This window comes from Arvicola amphibius, chromosome 1 (assembly GCF_903992535.2).
Source record: "Arvicola amphibius chromosome 1, mArvAmp1.2, whole genome shotgun sequence".
In the NCBI taxonomy this organism is placed as follows: domain Eukaryota; kingdom Metazoa; phylum Chordata; class Mammalia; order Rodentia; family Cricetidae; genus Arvicola; species Arvicola amphibius.
Window position 1 is genome coordinate 159,383,207 of NC_052047.1, and position 19,304 is coordinate 159,402,510.

The 19,304-nt window shown below is 43.5% G+C and overlaps 1 protein-coding gene across 1 annotated transcript in view; it reads right to left on the minus strand.

Annotated features, from left to right (window-relative positions):
* Positions 1-19,304, minus strand: part of Pcsk5 (proprotein convertase subtilisin/kexin type 5) — a 418,647-nt gene that overhangs the window by 199,523 nt on the left and 199,820 nt on the right. The window contains 2 exon segments of the mRNA XM_038321071.1: positions 5,651-5,751; positions 16,299-16,511. Of these exon segments, the coding sequence (XP_038176999.1) occupies positions 5,651-5,751; positions 16,299-16,511 (314 nt within the window).

Sequence of the window (19,304 nt, forward strand, 5' to 3'; positions counted from 1 at the left end):
CACTTGGGCCACCCCGGCTCTGACATGATCTCTCCCACTCAGGACCAAAGGTGGAAGGACTTCCCTTAGGAGCTCAGAGGGCGACTCACAGTAAGCAAAGGAGGGAAAAGCCACTAACAAACATCAACTGAAGGACCCAAAGAGTGAAAATGACATACATGTCAGTAAGCTATTCTGCCAGTTGACTTAGGACTCAGTTCTCGCGTAGAAAAACAAGACTCTTTCAATAGATGAATGAATCTGTGTTTGTTAGGAATCCACCTGTTAAAGATGGATTGCTTAGGTGACGCAAAGGATACAAAAGAGAGCACCGCCCCACCCTGAATCATCAACTGGTCATTTCTATTTTCAACCATGTCTTACCATGTCCACAGTCCTTCCTCTGAGTATTGTTTTAGCTTTCATGAATGGATTGTGTATATCTGCCAGTGAACATTTACTTCCCTGGTGAAATTTTAGCTTTCATAGCTAATGACTTAAAAACAAAAACAAAAACAACGCCTAATCAAGCTCCACCCAATTCTCTTTGTATAGACTATACTGCCTTAAGGTTTTCCCCCAGTGTTTAATATAATTGTTATCTAAAAATAAATAAAGATTATAAAGCATAATCTTTAATCCCAATGAATTTAAGTTTCAATCATGAAGTATTACGCATGAAAATATCAGTACCACAATTATTAGCTAAACAATCTAGAATATCCTATAGTCTGTATGTGCTTCATATGTACCTATATGACACATTCCAAAAACCAGGGGAAATAGGAAATAGCATACAGACAATAAGGATAAAGTGGATGAACCCATTTGGCAATGTGTTCATGTGTACATGTGTGTACAAGGCACTAAAACTGTCAAGGCTTACTATGTACCAGGGATATTTCTAGTATACTTATTTTCTTATTCTCTAAGTTTAAATTTAGATGTATTGCGTTTATCCAAAGTAAGTTATTCTGTAGCCTACTTAGAGATTAAATTTGAGGAAAAGGCTTTTGGATACTTTAAACCAAGGATTTGTGGAAGGGTCTCTCTAGACATAACCCCTATATCTTAAAAAATTTTGGAAGCTCCTACCTAACTCGATCCTTCTTATTTATCACTCACTACATAAAGTAAAATTTCTTGATTGCTGAATGCATCTTTTCCCTTCTTCCAATGACGGATCCTTTGCAATGGTGAGCACAGCTTTTGAGTTCTATGAGCTAATGGCTGATATTTTACTTCGCCATGCCAGTTTTCAGCAAAACACAACATACTGCTCCAAGCACTCACTTTCCTGAATGTCAGTTCTCCTAATTTCATAAACTGTTTTGCAGGAAACACCGTTTGCTATCATGCCCTTTTCGCTGTTTGTCCTCTGAGCATGGAGCACTGGGTGAGCACTGAGCTTGATGCAGACACCTGCAGATGTGGCATCCCAGATGGCTTAGCCGACAACAGCTGTACACTCACCACTGAACACTAGCAGAGGGCCACTCCCCACAACACTTGCTCCAGCCTGAACTTCTACAGGTTTGCTTCACGACAGCATATCCTTTTTAATAATGGCCTCCGCTGCAATTAGTTCCCTAGCATTTACTGACTCTCTATTCCCTATTTGACCAGCTGAGAAACCATGGAATTATTTTGAAGCTACAAAATCTCAAATACTGGCATACCATAAACTTTCTGAAGTGGTAAATGAGCCATGAAGTCTTTAACACAAAAGTCAGTTTTTCTCCCTTGTAAGGTGATGGTGTTTCCACTTATCTTAAAATCATTCATAGGCTTTAGAAGTCAAAGGGAACAGGGAAGAAATCACCTACTTAACCAGAGAGGCAAGATTCTCAAAGAGGAGAAAGAGCCAGAGTAGGAATCATGCTCTCTTGGGAACAGAATTCATTTCAGTGGCACACCGGCCTCAGGACCCTAGGCAAACCTCGGAGCCCACAGATGATCAAGTCCTTCTATAAAACGATGCAGTGCTGCAGTGACCTTGGTACAGTGCCACATGCTGTATTCATCCTTGGATGACTCTAACACCTAGGGCAGTGCAGATGCTAAGACAGCTGTTGCTGTATTGCATTGCTTAGAGAATAACAGTAAGAAAAACATGTCCATGTGCTTTTAGTAAAGATTCCATCTTTTTCTCAAGAACTTAGGAATGTGGTTGATGGGATCTATGAATGTGAACCCATGAAACAGACAATGATTCTCCATTCTTTTTCCCAATTCTAAAAAAAATGTATTTTATTATTTGCTTATTTGTTTTATGCGTGTTGGGGAAACACATGGCCATAGAAGTCAGTGGGTAACTTACAGAAGTTAGTTCTTCTTTTCTACCATATGGGCCCGGGGGATTGAACCCAAGTCCTTAAGTTTGGTGGCAAGTACCTTTACCCACTGAGCTATCTCAACCATTCCAGAAGTTGATCTTTCAATCAAGGATATATGGGTTTTTTACGTAAGCACCTGTTACAATGCAAGGTTTATATATCCAGAAGAACAATGATATTCAGGGAATCGTATGAGCTATCACAGAAAAATTATTTTACGATCCAATGGTTGTTAAGTTTGGACCAGAGATCTGTACACTTTAAACTTAATCGGAGTCTCTTTTGTATTTGTCCTCTTTGTTCATAGCCGAGGCAAATAGAAGAAATTCTACTATCAATAACACGACTCATATTCCTAGAGATCTCAACAAATCCCAGAGGGGAGGCAGGCTGAGGGAAGCTGAGGACTGGCGCTTTCCTCTGTGTTCCTACACCAAGCGGACATAGCAAGCTAGCAACACAATGATCTTTGCATTTAGGGGTAAAGGGGCCCTGTGGTTAAACAGGGATGCTCGCTGCATGCTGATCTGAAGGCCCAGCCTATCTGCTGCTTAGCAAGCTCTGTGGGGGCAGCCTGAGCACCTGGAAAGAAGCACAGCCTTGCAAGCCGTGGTTCCATCTGCTTGAGCTTCCTCTCCCATTTCCCTTCAAGGGGGGCACCGAAGGCTTGCACTTGTAAAAGCTGTGTATCAAAATGCCAAGGCCCATCATTACTGAGTGGAAGAGAAGACTGCAAGGCGAGAGCCTCAGGAAGTGGGTAATGAGCTAGGCATAGCCCAGGCTTAGCTGGAGAGCAATTGCAGCCTCGGTACACTGTTATTTGAGCTCCTCTCTGCAATTTCTTCCTTTCAGATAATCTCTGCTCAACTCCGACCCCAGTGCTTATTCTGATGCTGGTTTCTTGCCACAACTGACCCACTCCTAGACACCTCAGACCTCTCTCCTGTCATTTTCAGCTTCACTTACAGGCAGAGGTCGGCCCGTAGGTCACACCAATAGAGTTACAGGGAAAGACCTATTCCTTCTCATTTAATCAGACTCTTTATTTACCACTATTACAGGTCCATGATTGAAATGGCTTGCTAAAACTTAAAAAGTACAGTGGTTTCCAGGTAACCTGTGTTTGGAGAATCTAGGTTACCCTATACTTGTGACAACTTGGCAGGAACGAATGGTAAGAAATCCTCACCATGGAAAAATCGAGGACAGCTGTATGTGTTCTGTAGCCTCCAGAGGACCCTGTGTCCCTGAGTGGGAGGATGGGGGCTTCACATGAGGATCATGCATGGCTATCTTAACATGAGGATCGTGCATGGCTATCTTACCATGAGGATCGTGCATGGCTGTCTTAAATGGTGTTGAAAAGAACTGTTGCTGGAAAAACAGGGTTACAGTAGTTTGTTGAAGAACTGAGACTCAGCTCAGCGTGTCCAACAGCAGTTATGTGTCGAGAGACCAAGTCTGAGTTTGAGATTCTGGTCTCTATGTGGGAGTGAGGGGGTGATGAATTCCGGGTTTTTATTTCCCTTCAATATTTCATGGATAGGAAAATATTCCAGAGAAACCACCTAGAATTTCAGGAAAAAAATCTTTTTTTTCACCCCAACATCCTATTCAGATCCAGCAAATTGAGGAATGCAGACACTTAACTTGGTTCTGCTGCCAGAACACCGAGAGAAAAGCTGTAAAGTGAGAATTTCAGAGAGTAAGAGGGGTTCCTTGCCAACCCCAAATGTCCAGCACCTTAAGAGATAGGGTGTGCTGAAACTGACTTCACATCTAGTCTTGTCAAAAAGGAACTCAAAGGTTCATGGGAACTTGGATACCATCCAATGACAAGGTTTAGGTGGGTGGCCACCAAAACCTATGACACCAGATCTGGAGGCAGTGTTTCCCTTCCTTTTACAGTGCAAGGTTTTACATGCGGCAGACACGCTGTATTAGGACGGCATCAACCTTGGCTCTTGTCTCCTTACCAAGAAGGTGGCTAGGAATTGTGAGGAACCATTTGGCTATTGGGAATGAACTAGCCCATTCTACGAGCAAGGCCCACGCTTCCCCGTCTCATGCGTCTTCCTCCCTCCCACCCCCTCCCATCTGCTAGTGCTGCACTCTTAGGTTCAACAAGGTAGAAGAGTTTTGCATCATTCCCTGGGGAGGAATGCAAGGCTCCTTTTGGAAAATGCTGATGCCATTACTCCTGTTCTATTTTTTTAGTATCCTCATACAGGGAGAACCTCAGAGAACAGACCCTCAAATCCCCCTTAAAAAAAAAAATCCTTGGATTAAATGTGTGTGGAACTCATTAATGTGTTTCCAGAAATGGTGTTAATTGCAGGTATAATATCAAACCTCTGGTGAGGGCTGAGCCCGGGGACCATTATCTGCATGAACACTGACGCAGTGAAGATAGGCGTCTTCACAATGTGTGGGATAAAGACAGACAAAAATAGCAGGGAATCCGCTTCTCAAATAAATCTGGGTGTTAAATTTACAAGAGAACTTTCAGATTTTCTGGACACTTTGGGTTTTGCGATGGAGGCGGGGATTTTACATCTGTACAAGGCTTTCTAAGGCTATGTCAAATGGACCCACTTGCTTTGAGACAAGAGGAGGTGTCACATGCAAACGGCTTATGGAGCCTTGGTTTGAACAGTTTGACTAGATGGGCCAGGAGCAGAGCTGAGGGAGATGTGTTATCCACATCTGTGGGGTCCTGCCACATGTGACTTTGACATATCATCCTGTTCTTTTGAGTCAATCTGTGATAGCATTGCTCTCCTGGACTCTGAGCTGCCTTGCTGAGCTATAGAGAAGGGGACCAGAAAGGGAGGTATTAGTAACCTGGCTTAGGCTCACAGAAACATTGCTGGACAGAAAGACCGGTAGGACGAGACTATTGCAGCCAATGACTCCATAATGAAGGAATGGCACGGCTTGCTTTATAAAGCACATATAAACCCCACACTTCTCTTTGAACGAGTGCTACTTATTTGTCGTTCTGTTTCTCTGTTTGTTAGTCTGAGACAGGGTCTCATGATATATCCTTTGTTACGGATCTTGTGCTGACCTAGAACTTGTTATGTAGCCCTGGCTAGTCTCACACTTGCGAGCCTCCTACCTCAACCTCCCAAATGCTGGGATTACAGCTGTGAGCCACTATTCCCACCAATAAAAAAAAAAATGCCTGAAAGCCCAGATCACTGCAAATTTAAGCACTGGCATGGGAAGTTATCTCCTGGGCTATTGTGCTAAGGACTACTCTATAGGGGAAGGGAGAGTGTTCTTAGAGGTGGGGGCTTGTCACCAGTGAAGACAGAGAGATCAAGGCTTACTTGGCTTCCAGGGCTAGGGCAATGATGCCAGCAGCCATGGGGGCTGAGGCTGACGTCCCGGTATGATTGTCCGTGCACCGCTGCCTTAGATCAGTAGTGATCTGAAAAAGAAGAGTGAGGGAAGTTTAGACCCTGACAACAGTCTACTCAAAAAGCGGGTAGAGAAGAATTAAGGATTAATTTTAAATTCAATGTTTCCAGACCCCTGTTACCATTCATCTTCAAATAATTGCCTGGATAAACCAAATGACTGGAAGCTGACTCCATTCAAAGCAGTATAGCTTTTAAGGGTGAACCACGGCTCAGAACCTCAAGGTCATGCATGTATCTCCTAAAAGTCCACTGTGTATGTACCGTATGCACCCATCTCAGTCTCACTCTGGATTAAGATGGAAATTATTTAATTGACCGACGTTTTAAACTAATTAAATATGCTAAGTGAACACCCAGACCAAAAACCTGGGGTGGGTAGGTGAAGGGATAAACTGTTGAGCTCTCACATTCTCCAAGTTATAAATCCGAGGGAGCATCAGGTCTCAAGTGACCTTTGCTTGTGGACTTTTTGTAGAATTCATAAGACTGCTGCCCAGAGGAGTGAAGGCTTCCTCAAAGGTTTCACACGGACAGGAAAAGCAAGGGTTGAGCTTCTGTACCTCACACACAGCTATGGCAGTGTGGGCTTGCATGTTATACAGAGGAGATTAGCTGCTTTTCCTTTTTTTTTTTTTTTTTTTTTACCTTGCAATCCAAATGTGAAAACCAGATCATTTTATTTTCTTGGCTTGAATCCAGCTCACTTTAGCTCTGTCTGAATTCTATTACCATTCAGCAGAGGCAATGGTTCCCAGTCTGTGTTTCATTATTGTCTCACTAAGAAAGAGAACGAAATTTAAATTCTCCTTAACAAGAAAAATTAAGTACTATAGAATATGACTCTAGAAGCCATTGTAATACCCCTCAGATTAAAACAAAAATCTTCCCTCCTGGACAGGCATGCATTGTGTTCCCTCGGGGCTGATTTTTGTGTTTGATGGGAGACGAATCAGTGGACACGCTGCGGTCACTGGGTGACACCGGCGACCTTTCTTTGGCACGAAGACAAGGGTGTCACTACCCATCACAGAGAGGTGAGCTGATGTGAAAGCCGGCCCGAAAGCCCATGAGCGGAGGCAGCAGCAGAGAGCACAGCCTTTGTTTTCAGAAGAGGTCGGAGAAGAGCAGAAGTTGGGTGAGGCAGCAGGTGGACACCCCGGCTCCACGGTCACCCTCACCACCATCTTCTCTGAATGGACTTTCGCATCAGGTGACAGAACTGGAGCAGCATCTCAGACCACTCAGTTTCCCACATATCATCTCCCCTGACATGTGTCATGCTACCAAATGACCTGCATCACGTAAGTACGAACACGGACACGAAAGAAGTGGGAGAAGAAATACGTGCAGCCACAGAGACATGGGTCTGCAGGCGCTAGATCTGCACTCCCCTATACGTAAAGGAACTTCCTAAGTTCTTAACTGACTTTGAGAAGGTGTGGCATAAGTTAACCCTCCCGGCAACGTTTGTGTGAATGGCATTATTAAGTACACACAGCTTCCCTGGGTCTCTAGGATCTTTCTCATCTGCAGGAAGGAAAGTCAACATTGACAAGTGCTCTGACTCTCCCCTCCTGGCACTTCCTGCTGTGATGTGCTTGACTAAGTACCTCACCTAAATGAAACCACTTAGGATCTGTCTCTCACTGATTGGATTAATTCATCCACATGATGTCCTGAAGCTTCATGGATACAGCAGCACACGACAGAATCCTTAAAAAAAGTTCGAGGCCAGCCTGGTCTACAAGAGCTAGATCCAGGACAGGCTCTAGAAACTACAGGGAAACCCTGTCTCGAAAAAAAAAAAAAAAAAAAAAAAAAAAAAAAAAAAACCTGACCACTACCCTATTCCATGGTGCAGGACATTCCAAGTCACCCATCTGCTGACGGACACCGGGCTTGTTTCCGTGTCTGGCTGCTGAACAGTGCTCCGAATGTACACAAAATGCAGAACACTTTTCAAAATCTGATTTCAAGTGCCCTTGAATATAATACCAGGAGTGGGGTGGCTGAATTGTTAGAAGAGGCATTTCTGGGGGTGGAGAGATGGCTCAGCAGATTAAACACTTTCTGTGCAAGCCTGGCAACCTGAGTTTGATCCCAGAACATTACGTAAAGGTGGGTGAAGAGAACCGCGCCCACACTCACACAGCGCATGCGCACAATAATACGGAAGATTTTGTTTTGTTTTGTTTTTTGAGTCAGGGTTTCTCTGTTGCTTTGGAGCCTGTCCTGGAACTTGCTCTGTAGACCAGATTGGCCTCAAACTCACAGAGATCCACCTGCCTCTGCCTCCCGAGTACTGGGATTAGAAGCATGCACCACTACTGCCCAGCAATATGTAATTTTTTTTTAAAGGCACTTCTATCCTACTTTAAACCATGGGAGGATCTCTACAGTCATTTTCTGAGGTACAAGTCTCTGAGTCCAAGCATGAACTATTTCTATGTCTCCAAAGTCCTTATTTTTGAGAGATGGTCTCAAGAGACAACAGTTTTCATATTTTACCTCATCTCATGGTCACATTCCTTTATGCAAGTGCTAAGTTTTGCAATGAATTTTGGCTGAATCTAAGTCTTTTCACGCTACCTACTACTTATTCTTCAGTTGTACCAGACACTTGCAATACACAGACTTAGGTCCAGAATAAACACTCAGCAACGAGAGTGTGTTCGACATTGGTGATCCTCACAAATCGCCAGCTCTGGCCGAACAAGAACAAGAAATACTTTATGATGTAGGATCCATAGCACAAATCTGACACATTATTTGATAGTCACCTGGCACACACACACACACACACACACATAACATGGACTGACATAAAAAGCTACTTAGAATCGTCACAGAGAGACATCAGTGGCGTGTCAAATACTATCACTTTTGACAGCTGTGTGTGGAATTCAAGTCAGCATTGTGTTCTAACTTTTTTCAATCATTTGAACTAAATGAAAGGAGTCAGAGGGAAAACTGGAGGTTAAAAGATTCAGGCAGAAGAAGAAACAAAAACACCCTTCTCCCTTCTCTGCTCTAAGTGAGATTCCAGCTGGGTCACTTCAATAGGAAGTTACTGTCAATGGGAGAGATGTCCAGGTATAAATTACCAGGCGCATCTAAGGTAAGCTTCTCGCCATTAAAAGAAACCAGAATACCAGGGAATCGTTATGTCTGTCTGCAGGAGGAAAAAGCAAAGACCACTATGGGATGTGCAACCTAGAAGAAATATGATGGGTTAAAACCAGGACAAACTGAGGTAAGCACACGCATCACAAGGCACAGGGGACAGAACACAGGACCCGCCAGTGCACCTGGAGGGAAAGCGGCATCCAGTGTGCAGCCCCCAACACAGGACAGTCGTGCTCCTGCTTCAGACTCCCTCGAGAACGTCTCAAAATTTGGTCTAAATCCCGGTGGCAGGCTCGCCTGTTCCAAATTCCCTCAATTCACCACCCAAATCAGAAACAGAATCTGTATCCAAAGAACTGAAGTTGCTCAAGAAAATATCATTTGCGTCCATCACCGAGAAGGAAACTGGAGAGGACACAGGCCCTGAGCAGATCAAAGCTGTCCTGATGGGCAAATTAGATTTCCAGCCTCATAGGATCAGTAGCAGATGGGGTTTTGGACTCTGCAAAGTTAGGGATGTCATCTTTTCTTGGTAAGCCAGGCAGGGTATTGTTCAGTTCCAGCCAGGATCCTTGAGAAGAACCACCACTTTCCTCACTAGGCTTTTATTTCCTAATACTTCACAGTTCATTACTAGAGCTGATTGGGCTTTTGACTGTTGCCTGTTGATATCACTCTCCAGGGAATCTCAGTGCAGATTGACTTGGGCCCTAAGTGACAAGCGTTTACAGCAACCCACAGTAAGTGTCCTCTCTCCCTGATGCCCTGTGATCCTTTTTATTTTTGAAAGTGCCAGTTTGCCTCATACCTGTTAAAGAGGATCCGAAAAGTTATTTTTAAAACATGAAGTGATTTTGCTGTCTGTTAGGATGAATTTGTTCCTAGTGCTGATGGATTTGGGTTGGAAATGTGTTCGCTGAACTGTTTTAGACCCAGCAATTGTGGTGAAGGGCAGAGACAATGAATTAGTGTCAGCTCGTTATTAAGCACATGACCTGAAAAGAAACAAGGACCACTAAATGACTTCTGTCCATAGATGTCACCAAGACAGGTGCGGAATTCAGTGAGTAGGATGAATTCAGTATAAAACACTGACCACTCATGTTTTGCTAGGAGAACTTAGAAATGCGGGGTGCAAGGAATGAACCTGCTTCTCTAAACAGGGGTCCTTTCGCGTGTCACTTCTATACCCCCATGAGGCGCAGCTGAGTTCCACAGTGCAACAGAAGCAAGGATTTCTTTGCTAAGTGGAACTGCTTGACTCAAACTCCCCTGGACTCACTTCATTTTACACTCTCAACGTTTCCGTTTCTTTAGAAACACTTTAAGGTCACTTCTCTTCTCACTATTCAATCCGGACTCCGAGACACTTAGAATCATCCCATGAAAGGTGCATGTGTACTGATACTGTAAATTAGTCAAGGGTTAGCCAGGTGGTGGTGGTGAACACCTTTAATCCCAGCACTTGGGAGGCAGAAGCAGGCAATCTCTGTGAGTTTGAGGCCACCCAGGTCTACAAAGTGAATTCCAGGATAGCCAGAGTTGTTACACAGAGAAACACTGTCTCAAAAGCAAAGCAAAACAAAACAAAACAAGAACCAGCCAACCAAATTAAAGGGTAGCCATTAACCTCAAGGTTTCTCTCCTCAAACTACTAGTAACACCTGATGGTGAGGTGCCTGGGTGTAGAACGTTCCACACAGCCACAGGATGTTTGCAAGGAGAGCATTACGTCATTAACAGCTAAGGAAAAGGAGGTTCAGCAGCAAAGCAGTTAGTAAGCAAGGAAGGTATTAAATCCTGAACCAGCAAGGTAAAAAACGTAGAATTTTTGAGTGTGCCGCCACCGATGAGGACAAGAGCAACATTGTCAGCCCTCAGGGACAGCAGAACAGTCTTGGTGCTCCAGCCTGCCAGCAAGCAGGTACAGCAAGCAGGGCTCCTGTATGCTTTGGTACGTTCTGAGAACATGGGTCCCACTACTAAACATATCTGGACTTGTTCTTCCATTTATTTACTCAAGAAACAGAAAGAAAATCTCTTTTTTAAATGAGATTTTCTCAGTGGAAGAGAGCAGAGGCGATGGCAGAGATGGATGTGATGTGAGCGGTGACTGCGTTTGAAGCAGGAGTGAGTGTGGGAGGAGGTGGGAGAGCAAGGGAGCAGGACTTCTCTGCAGGAGGAAGTGAGTGCTTTCACATGCACACAGTGGGCTAATCCATCTCTCTGGAGTTAGTCTCTGCGGTCACCCCTGATATACTTCAGGCTGCATGTTTGTTTTGAACACATATAAGTAAAATGATATTGGAAGAAGAGCGCAGATTGCTTATTAGCCAAAACATGGCTCAGAGACCCTCTGGCAACAGGAATGCAAAGGGGTCCAAAGTCGAATCAGCAGGACAAATGACTTGGGGGCAGGTGGGTAGCCAAAGGCAGAAGAGATTCTAAAATAAAGGTAACTTCCTGGTAGGAAAGACTGAATAGAGTTTTAGTTCTACAACACAATAGGGGGAAGCCATGGAAGCAGTGAGGTTTAAAGGCAAAATTTTGATAGCTTGTATGGGTTGTTACGCCCATAAATTTGACCATTTTCCACAGTAACTATTTCAATAAATGTTTACCTTCCATGAAGGTTATTTTTACATGGTTATTTTTGCGCGGACACTTATGGAGCCCGGCTCTAGCCAAGAGAGCACAGACTCTTCGTTCTCAAGTCGTTTCCACTCTGGCAAGAAAATGAGACAGTAAATGAAGAATGCAGACAATAGTGTCAAGTGAGGCTAAGTACTCTGGGAAGCGAGGCTGACTGAGAAGAGGGTGGTGGAGGGAAGGAGCCCACATGCAGGGAGCACAGAGGCAAGCTCCTCCTCAGAAGGAAATGCGAGGATACCTAGTCGAAGGGAGGCTCCAGGCAAGGTGCTTCCAGAAGGAGGCCTTGGCAGAGGATGCAGCCCTATTCTGACCACACAGGGACACCATCTTGGGAGTGTGTGGCTGACTGAGGGGATTAGGAAAAGGGTAGAGGCCAGAGATTCAATTAGGAAGAGCAAGATGGTAAAACGTGGTGAACGGCTATTAAGAGAACACCAGGTAAGCAACCACCACCCTTGCCTACATAGCGCTACACTGGATGGCCCTGACAAGTGTCGGGCACGATGGTACAGCAATGATAGACGGGCTTGGGCTTCATTCTGCTTGACTGGAACCTAGGTGCCCCCAACAGACGAGCTGTATGTTTCTTTCCTAGCCTTTCAGGTTTCTGTTTTCTCATCTGTGAACTGAACAAGATGATCCCTGCACACAGGGTTTTCAGGATACTAAGAGAGGTTGCAGGCAACGTGCAGAGTGCTGTATCAGGTTCTCAGTAGAACGGCCACAAATGTTATGTTTATGTTATGTTTATGATATGTTACAATAACTGTAAATATGTCACACGAGATACAGAATGCTATGTATACAATTATGTTAAGGAACACATTACTTCAGCTCATGGCTTTAAACTAGCTAGTCAGAGTGGGCCAGAGAGGTGGCTCAGTGGTTAATAGACTATATTGATCTAGCAGAGAACCTGAGTATGGCTCCTAGCATCCAGGTTGCTCATAAGTCCCTATAATTCCAGATCCTGGGGAATTGACACGTCGGGTTTCTGAGGGCACTTGCGCTAATACATACACATAATAAAAATAATAATAATAATAAATCTAAAATATCTGTTTAGGGGATGTGGCAGGTCCTAGAAGTAAGTCATCTTAGCACTTGGAAGGCCAAAACAGAAGCACCATGGGATTAGCTTGGGCTAAATGAGATTTTCGTTGCAAACAAACAATAGTCATTCCTGACCATTCTGTTTAGAAAAGAGCTCCTTATTAGACTCTTGACATTCTGGATGCTTCATTTGCTGGCATAATCTGTCAGGCTACCAAGGCCCCAGGTCTATGTGAGTGTGACTATAACACCAGTGCCCACTGTTGAGTTGCAAGCAATGGCAGGGCAAGCAGGTGTGTGGGCCTTGCTCTATTTTGAAACCCAGGGCAAGCTTTCCTGCTTGCAAATCATGAAAAGACCTTTTGTTCCAGGTATGTAAAGTTTATTTAACAAAGTGCTTTCCCGGAAGGAGATGAGAGATCTTTCCTGTCCCTCAGCTCCTCAGCAGCCGCCTCTGTTCAAATCACTAAGGTGCTCAGGAATGAAGAACCACAGCTGTGCTTTTCGGGAGAGGAGGCAAATGACAGAAGGAAATGGATGGCTCTGGGGAGGAGCCCAGTGCAGAGAGGACACTGCCACTGCTGTAGCACTCAATCACAGATGCCACTAACAGGATGCAGGCATCACCCAGAGACCACAGGCGTCTAGGTTCAAAGCCTGGCAGTGGCAAGGTCCTGGGTGCGCTGTGGGCTTATTCATCATCCTGACATCTGGAAGGAAAGGGGGTCAGCTGGACCATAAAAATCTGATGTCGCTGCCAGCTCCACTCATGTTCAGGCTGTTAACATGTTCCTGATCACAGTGGCTTTCTTTATGGGGTTGGTGGAACAGACCGCAGGGTTTTACGGATTGGGAAAATGGAGGTGCAATGGGAACCACTGTGAATAGAGATGCAACCCACAGATCTTGCAGGGTGCAGAAGGCTGCACAGTCTAAGGACAGCGATGCCAGTCACTAACAAAGCCACATGCACCCCAGGCACTCAGACTCAGGCTGTCACTGTCTCACAGGACTCTCTGGGACCATGTGGGTGTAACCTTAATTTTACAGTGGAGGAGGTCAAGACTCTGAGTGGGTGGCTCAGCACTAGGTGGTCAGTGTGAAGTCTGACACTGGATTCAAACAGCTTCCAAGTTTCGTCTTCCTTTGTGGGTAATTTCAGGGTGAAACATTAAGAAAAGAATTGAAGAACTAGGTAAAGAGAAAAAAAATGCACAGATGAACAAGTTTTTGGCCGTTGTTATGGGAAAACTAATGCCTTTAAAGATTATTTCTTCATTACAGAAATACTGTGATCTAGAACTAAGCCCATGATTTTACACACGTTGTCATGATCCCTAACAATTGGACAGTGTGCACCATTTAGCTCCATTAGGAGATTCCTGAGTTTATCTCTAGTCTGAAGACATCATCCCATAAGCAAAACAATAAATTTCTAATTCTTAATAAATGGAAATTACCTTTGAGAAAGAGAATAATCACAAAGCAGATAGAAAGAAGAGTTAAATATGCATCCGGTTTGTGACAGGAAAACTGAAGTATAAGACCACACAGAAGGACACTGACATCCAGCCATGGTGTTCAGGTTCCACCCCAAACTTTCTCCTCTCACCAAGATTTTGACTTCATTATAGAACTGTAAACATCTGGAGCTCACACGTGCTTGATGGCTGTGTTTATGGGGCCACAACAATTGCTGCACAATTACAAACACAATGGTGCCCAGGAAAAAGCCTAGTGAGTGAACCTCATGATGCTAAGTTCAGACCAAGTGACGCCTCCCGTCAGGGATGTGGGCACACTTCCTCTTGTTTTGATATTTTGTTCATTAGACTACAAGCTTCTTTTAGCAAAGGCATTTATGGAGCTGATCAGCACCATCCCCATAGCAATGGTACAGGGAACAACAGGACTGGAGAGGTCATAAGATGCTTGGGAGAAAGTATGAGCTTGCTGCCAATCCTCAGGCTCTAGAGCTGAGAGTGGGAATCTTATCCCAGAGTTTCTCAGTTACTTCATGATACAGAGATGGGTGTCACGGGACACTGGTAGTCAAGGGTGACAAGTTAGGGGATACAGTTTTCTACTGAAAAGCAAAAGAGTATCTCCAGATGTTTACAGTTCTATAATAACTAGTCAAAATCTTGGTGAGTGGCATCAGGTTTTAATTAAGCCAGAAACATCTAGTCTTGCACTTTCTCCTTATGTATTTTACTTTGTGTTTAGAGTTAGTTCATTGATAACTGATTCAGGAAGTACTGAGAGATGGACTTGTATACATTCAACTTTATGCGTATGGGTCTTTTGCCTGAATGTATGTCTGTGAACTATAAGTATGCAGTGCCCACAGGGGCCAGAAGAGGGCACTAGATATCCTGGGATTTGAGTAACATAGTTGTGAGCTGCTATGTGGATGCTGGGAACCAAACCCAGGTCCTCTGGAAGAACAACCAGTTTTCTTAATTGCTGAACTATTGTAGTGGCTTCCCTACTGCTACAGAAAAATGAGATGCCCCTCCACAGTGTGATGTGTCCCTGTGTGGCTCCTCAAACATCAGGTGAAACAGCTCAGCAGGACAAGAGTCCTCTTTGAAAGAGGAATCCTGAGACACTTTGGAAAACCATGGTCAGGAGAAGAGGACTAGAATTTGACATTTAGAATTAGTAGTGCTGTGGCAGGCATTCTAAGAGTCAGTTTCCATAGAGTTAGCACTGGGTTGCATTTTTTATTGACTCATGTCTCCCCCAATTATTTCAGCAATGGCTCCGTGAACTACAAACTGCTAAACCCTCACATTATAAAGATGAATTTAGACCAAGAAAATGGCTCAACTCAGGTAGGCTAAGCTAGTAACCTGAATCCTAAATAGCCACTTTACAAGATAGCAGGACAGGATGGTGAATAGGGGACATCACTGCACTTCCCTAATTCCCCATTCAGTAGATTACAGTAGACCCAGAAAAGCACGGCTGGTACAGGTTAGCACACACTGGATAAATACAGTCCCTTGCTATCTGCAAAGGATTGGTTTCAGGAATCCTAAAGCAGGACTTATGTGTTTAAGTCCTGCATATAAAATACAGTGGCATATATTTATGTATTTATGTCTGCACATTCCTTCTTAAATACTACCCAATCTCTAGTTTGCTTTAATATACAAAATAACATGAGGGCTATACATACAGTTGTAATACTGTATTGTTTAGTGAATAAAGACTACTAAAAGAATATCTCCAAGGTAATTTCAATGTGGTGTGGTTGGTTGGTCTGTAGATCTAGAGCCCATGGAAACAGACAAGCAAATGTACATTTTAAGTGTGATTTTTTAGTTCTCTTATATACTTTTTTGTTCATAATGAATTAGCTATATGAGACACCAGAATCAGAAGTCAGTGATAGGGGCACTAAGCTGAGAATCACATGTTGATTCCTTTTTCTTCTTTCTGTTATCATCAACTTAAATGTAGACCGATCATTTGTTCTCAATAAAACTGAAGCTTAGTCGTAATCAACATTATATTAATGTTCAAATATCATGATCCTGACAAGCATTTTTAAGGGATCAGTAATAGACTATCAACGTTCATAGTGATTTACTTGGTACCATCAGCTAATCAGATCTGCTGTTTCTATATGCTCCTTCTACACATTTATGGCTCTCCCTTAACTTTCAACATGGACATGGAAGAAATGGATGGTAATAGACACGTAAAAGTTACATACTATTTTCTTATCATAGGATTCTCCACTGCTGTAGGTTGTGGCCAGTGTAGATGAACACTCTTCCAAGTACCAAGGTTTCTTTCCACTTTCAGCTGTACTGCTGATGGAGATGGTGTAGATACTGTTGGTGTAGCCATCACAAGAGCAGTGGTCCTTGCTCCTTCCACCATTGCCTGATGCCCAGACAAACACAGAGCCAAGGCCTCTCCGCCCCTGTTGACAGATGGAGAAAGTTAGAGACATGGGAAGGCAGGACCCCAGGTTGCAGATGACGAAAACCATTAATCAGGTCAATCAGGACCATTAAAACAAAGTATCTGTTGAATTAAAGTGGTGCTTTTTAAATGAAATGTTGGGTTCAAGATGCCTTGAGGAGGAAAGGTAAGGAGAGTTGCCTTAATAAAATAAAATGGCCACAGAAGCATCAAAAACACCAATGTTATACTAAGAAGGCTCAATATTTACAAATTGAGCACAATTATGGCCGCTTTACAAACTTTGTTAAACTTTTTTCAACAATGTGAGACCAACACAAGTTTCCCTGTGATGCAAATGAGAAACCGAGGTACCAAGGATTAGTGATGTTCTACAGTGATAAAAGATGTATCAGGGAAAGACAAATCTGAATACAGACCCCAGAGTTGAAATGTAAGAGCCATAAGAATTATAGCTACTGTAAAGGGTGGCTGTTATATAATGGGACTGGAAACCTGAGAATCATGAAGTATAATGAAGTCTAGGCCAAATTCCATTGTCTGTAAAGGCAGTAGTGTTCTCTCATACTTCTTATAATCAGATCACCTCACCATCACTCAAAAATGCTAAGAAAAGAGCCACTCTTGACATCAAAACTGGTAGCTTAAAACAGCTGCAAGAGTTCCTTAAAGTCCTAAATAATGCAGCGAAGAGCAGCGAAGGCGAGCACTGATGAATGGGGCAAAGCACATCTTTGCTCTTTGGCAGCTAAATTCCTAAGAATTGAAAAAAACTCAATTTAAAGTCATACTGACGGATATCCACAGCAAACCCCTCATCTTCCACTTAGCATACGAGAATAAAGCCGCACAGCTGCTGAGGGCTGAGCCTTTCCTCAGGGCCATAAGGTGGAAGGAGAAATATGTGAGATGGTTATAGTCTGAATCTAAGACATCCCTGACCGGCTCGCGTTGGAGCACTTGTTCCCCAGCTGAGGGGAGGCAAGAGGTGAGGTGTGGCTGACTCAATTAGGACACAGGAGGTGGGTCTCTGCAGGTTATCTCAAGGAACCGGGCTGATGGGATGAGAAGAGTCCTGGCCCCAGCCTCCATGATGGACAGAACCACTCTACCGCTCTTTCTCCATAGAGCCAAAATAAACTTTTCCGGCATTAGGTTGTTACTGTCAATATTTTGGTCACTGCTTTGTGAAAGTAGCTCATTTAGAAAGCCAAATATAGTGGCAATAAAGGATCTGGACTATCCCTAATAAACTCTTCTTGATCTTGAATCCTTAGGAACAGAATATTATAGCCAACTAACCAAGCTCAATATGTATTTCTTTTTGTTCTTTGAACTGTAAAAGTACAATGTTGTTTACACAGAAAAGACACACACCCCCACCTCAGAACACAAGAATCGGAGTCAATACTAGAGAGCAACCCAGGTGTTATCACTAATGAGCAACTGTGTCTGCTCGTCCACCTCTGACTTCCCATCACAATACTTTGAAAACCTAGACTGTAGAAATAATAAAAAGAACCTAAAAGAATGTAGACATAAGGCGGATCTCTGTGAGTTCGAGACCAGCCTGGTCTACAAGAGCTAGCTCCAGGATAGGCTCTAAAGCTGCAGAGAAACCCTGTCTCAAAAAACCAAAAAAAAAAAAAAAAAAAAGAATGTAGACATAATCCCAGCAACATAAACTAAGATTCTGTCCATGCTTTCTCTAGCATTTGCATGAAGTCTGTTTCACCTTAGTGTGAACTGTTAGACTCACACCTAGACCTCAGAGAAAGAAGATGGCCAGAAGAATAAAGACTATCCGTTATCCTCAGCACACTCCCTCTTTCAGAGACTGAGAGGTTTTTCTACAGGCCAAAAGCATGGTCATACCACAACTTACCTGGCCAGGTCAACAGAAGGCACGGCAAGGCAGAAGACCTACCTGATTTAACCAATACCATAACAGACGGGAGAATGAGCACCACAGAGCCATGAAAAAGCAAAACAATGCAAACACATTTATTTATCTAAATTCAGGATTGTGTACCTAGGTATATAATTTTATTAAAATAATTTAAGTACTTAAGAAGAAAATGTTCAGAAAAGTACTTTTGTGCTTATAAGTTGTTATAAATCCAGTGCACACAGATAAAGGATGTCTTAGCTGAGAAAATAAAAGTGTGCATGTCGGGAAGTCAGATGCATGAGGTCATCACACAAGTGCAGGGTAACAGAAGCCGTTCTGTTTGGTAGGACTAGGAGTTTATTTTCTTCTTTAAGCCAAGTTTTCATGAACATGTATTAGTTTTAACAACATACAATCACAATTCCTTTGTTAAGAGGGAGGATGCAACTCGAATTATATTTATTTATGTGTGCGTGTCTGTGTGCGTGTATATCCCATGTGCAGGGGTGTCCACAAAGGCCAAAGGAGGATGCTGGACCTCCTAGAGCTAAGTTGGAAGTAGCTGTGAGCTGCCCCACATGGATTTGGGGATCTGAACTCAGAACCACTGGAGGAGTAGGACGTGTTCCAAACTGCCAAGCCATCCTTCTCGTCCCTCAAATTCTTTTGTGTTCTTTGCTTTGTTTGTTTTCCTGTTTTGAGATGGGGTCTCAGTGTGCACCCTGATATTGGCCACAAAACCACAAACTTTCTGCCTTATCTTCCAAATACTGTGATTGTGGATATGAATGTGTCTGGCTGACAGAAGTACTTTTTTCTTTCAAGGCCGGGGATGCAAGCCAAGGTTTTATGCGTGGGAGGCATGCTATCACTGAGACACATCCCCAGGCCTTTGTGTCA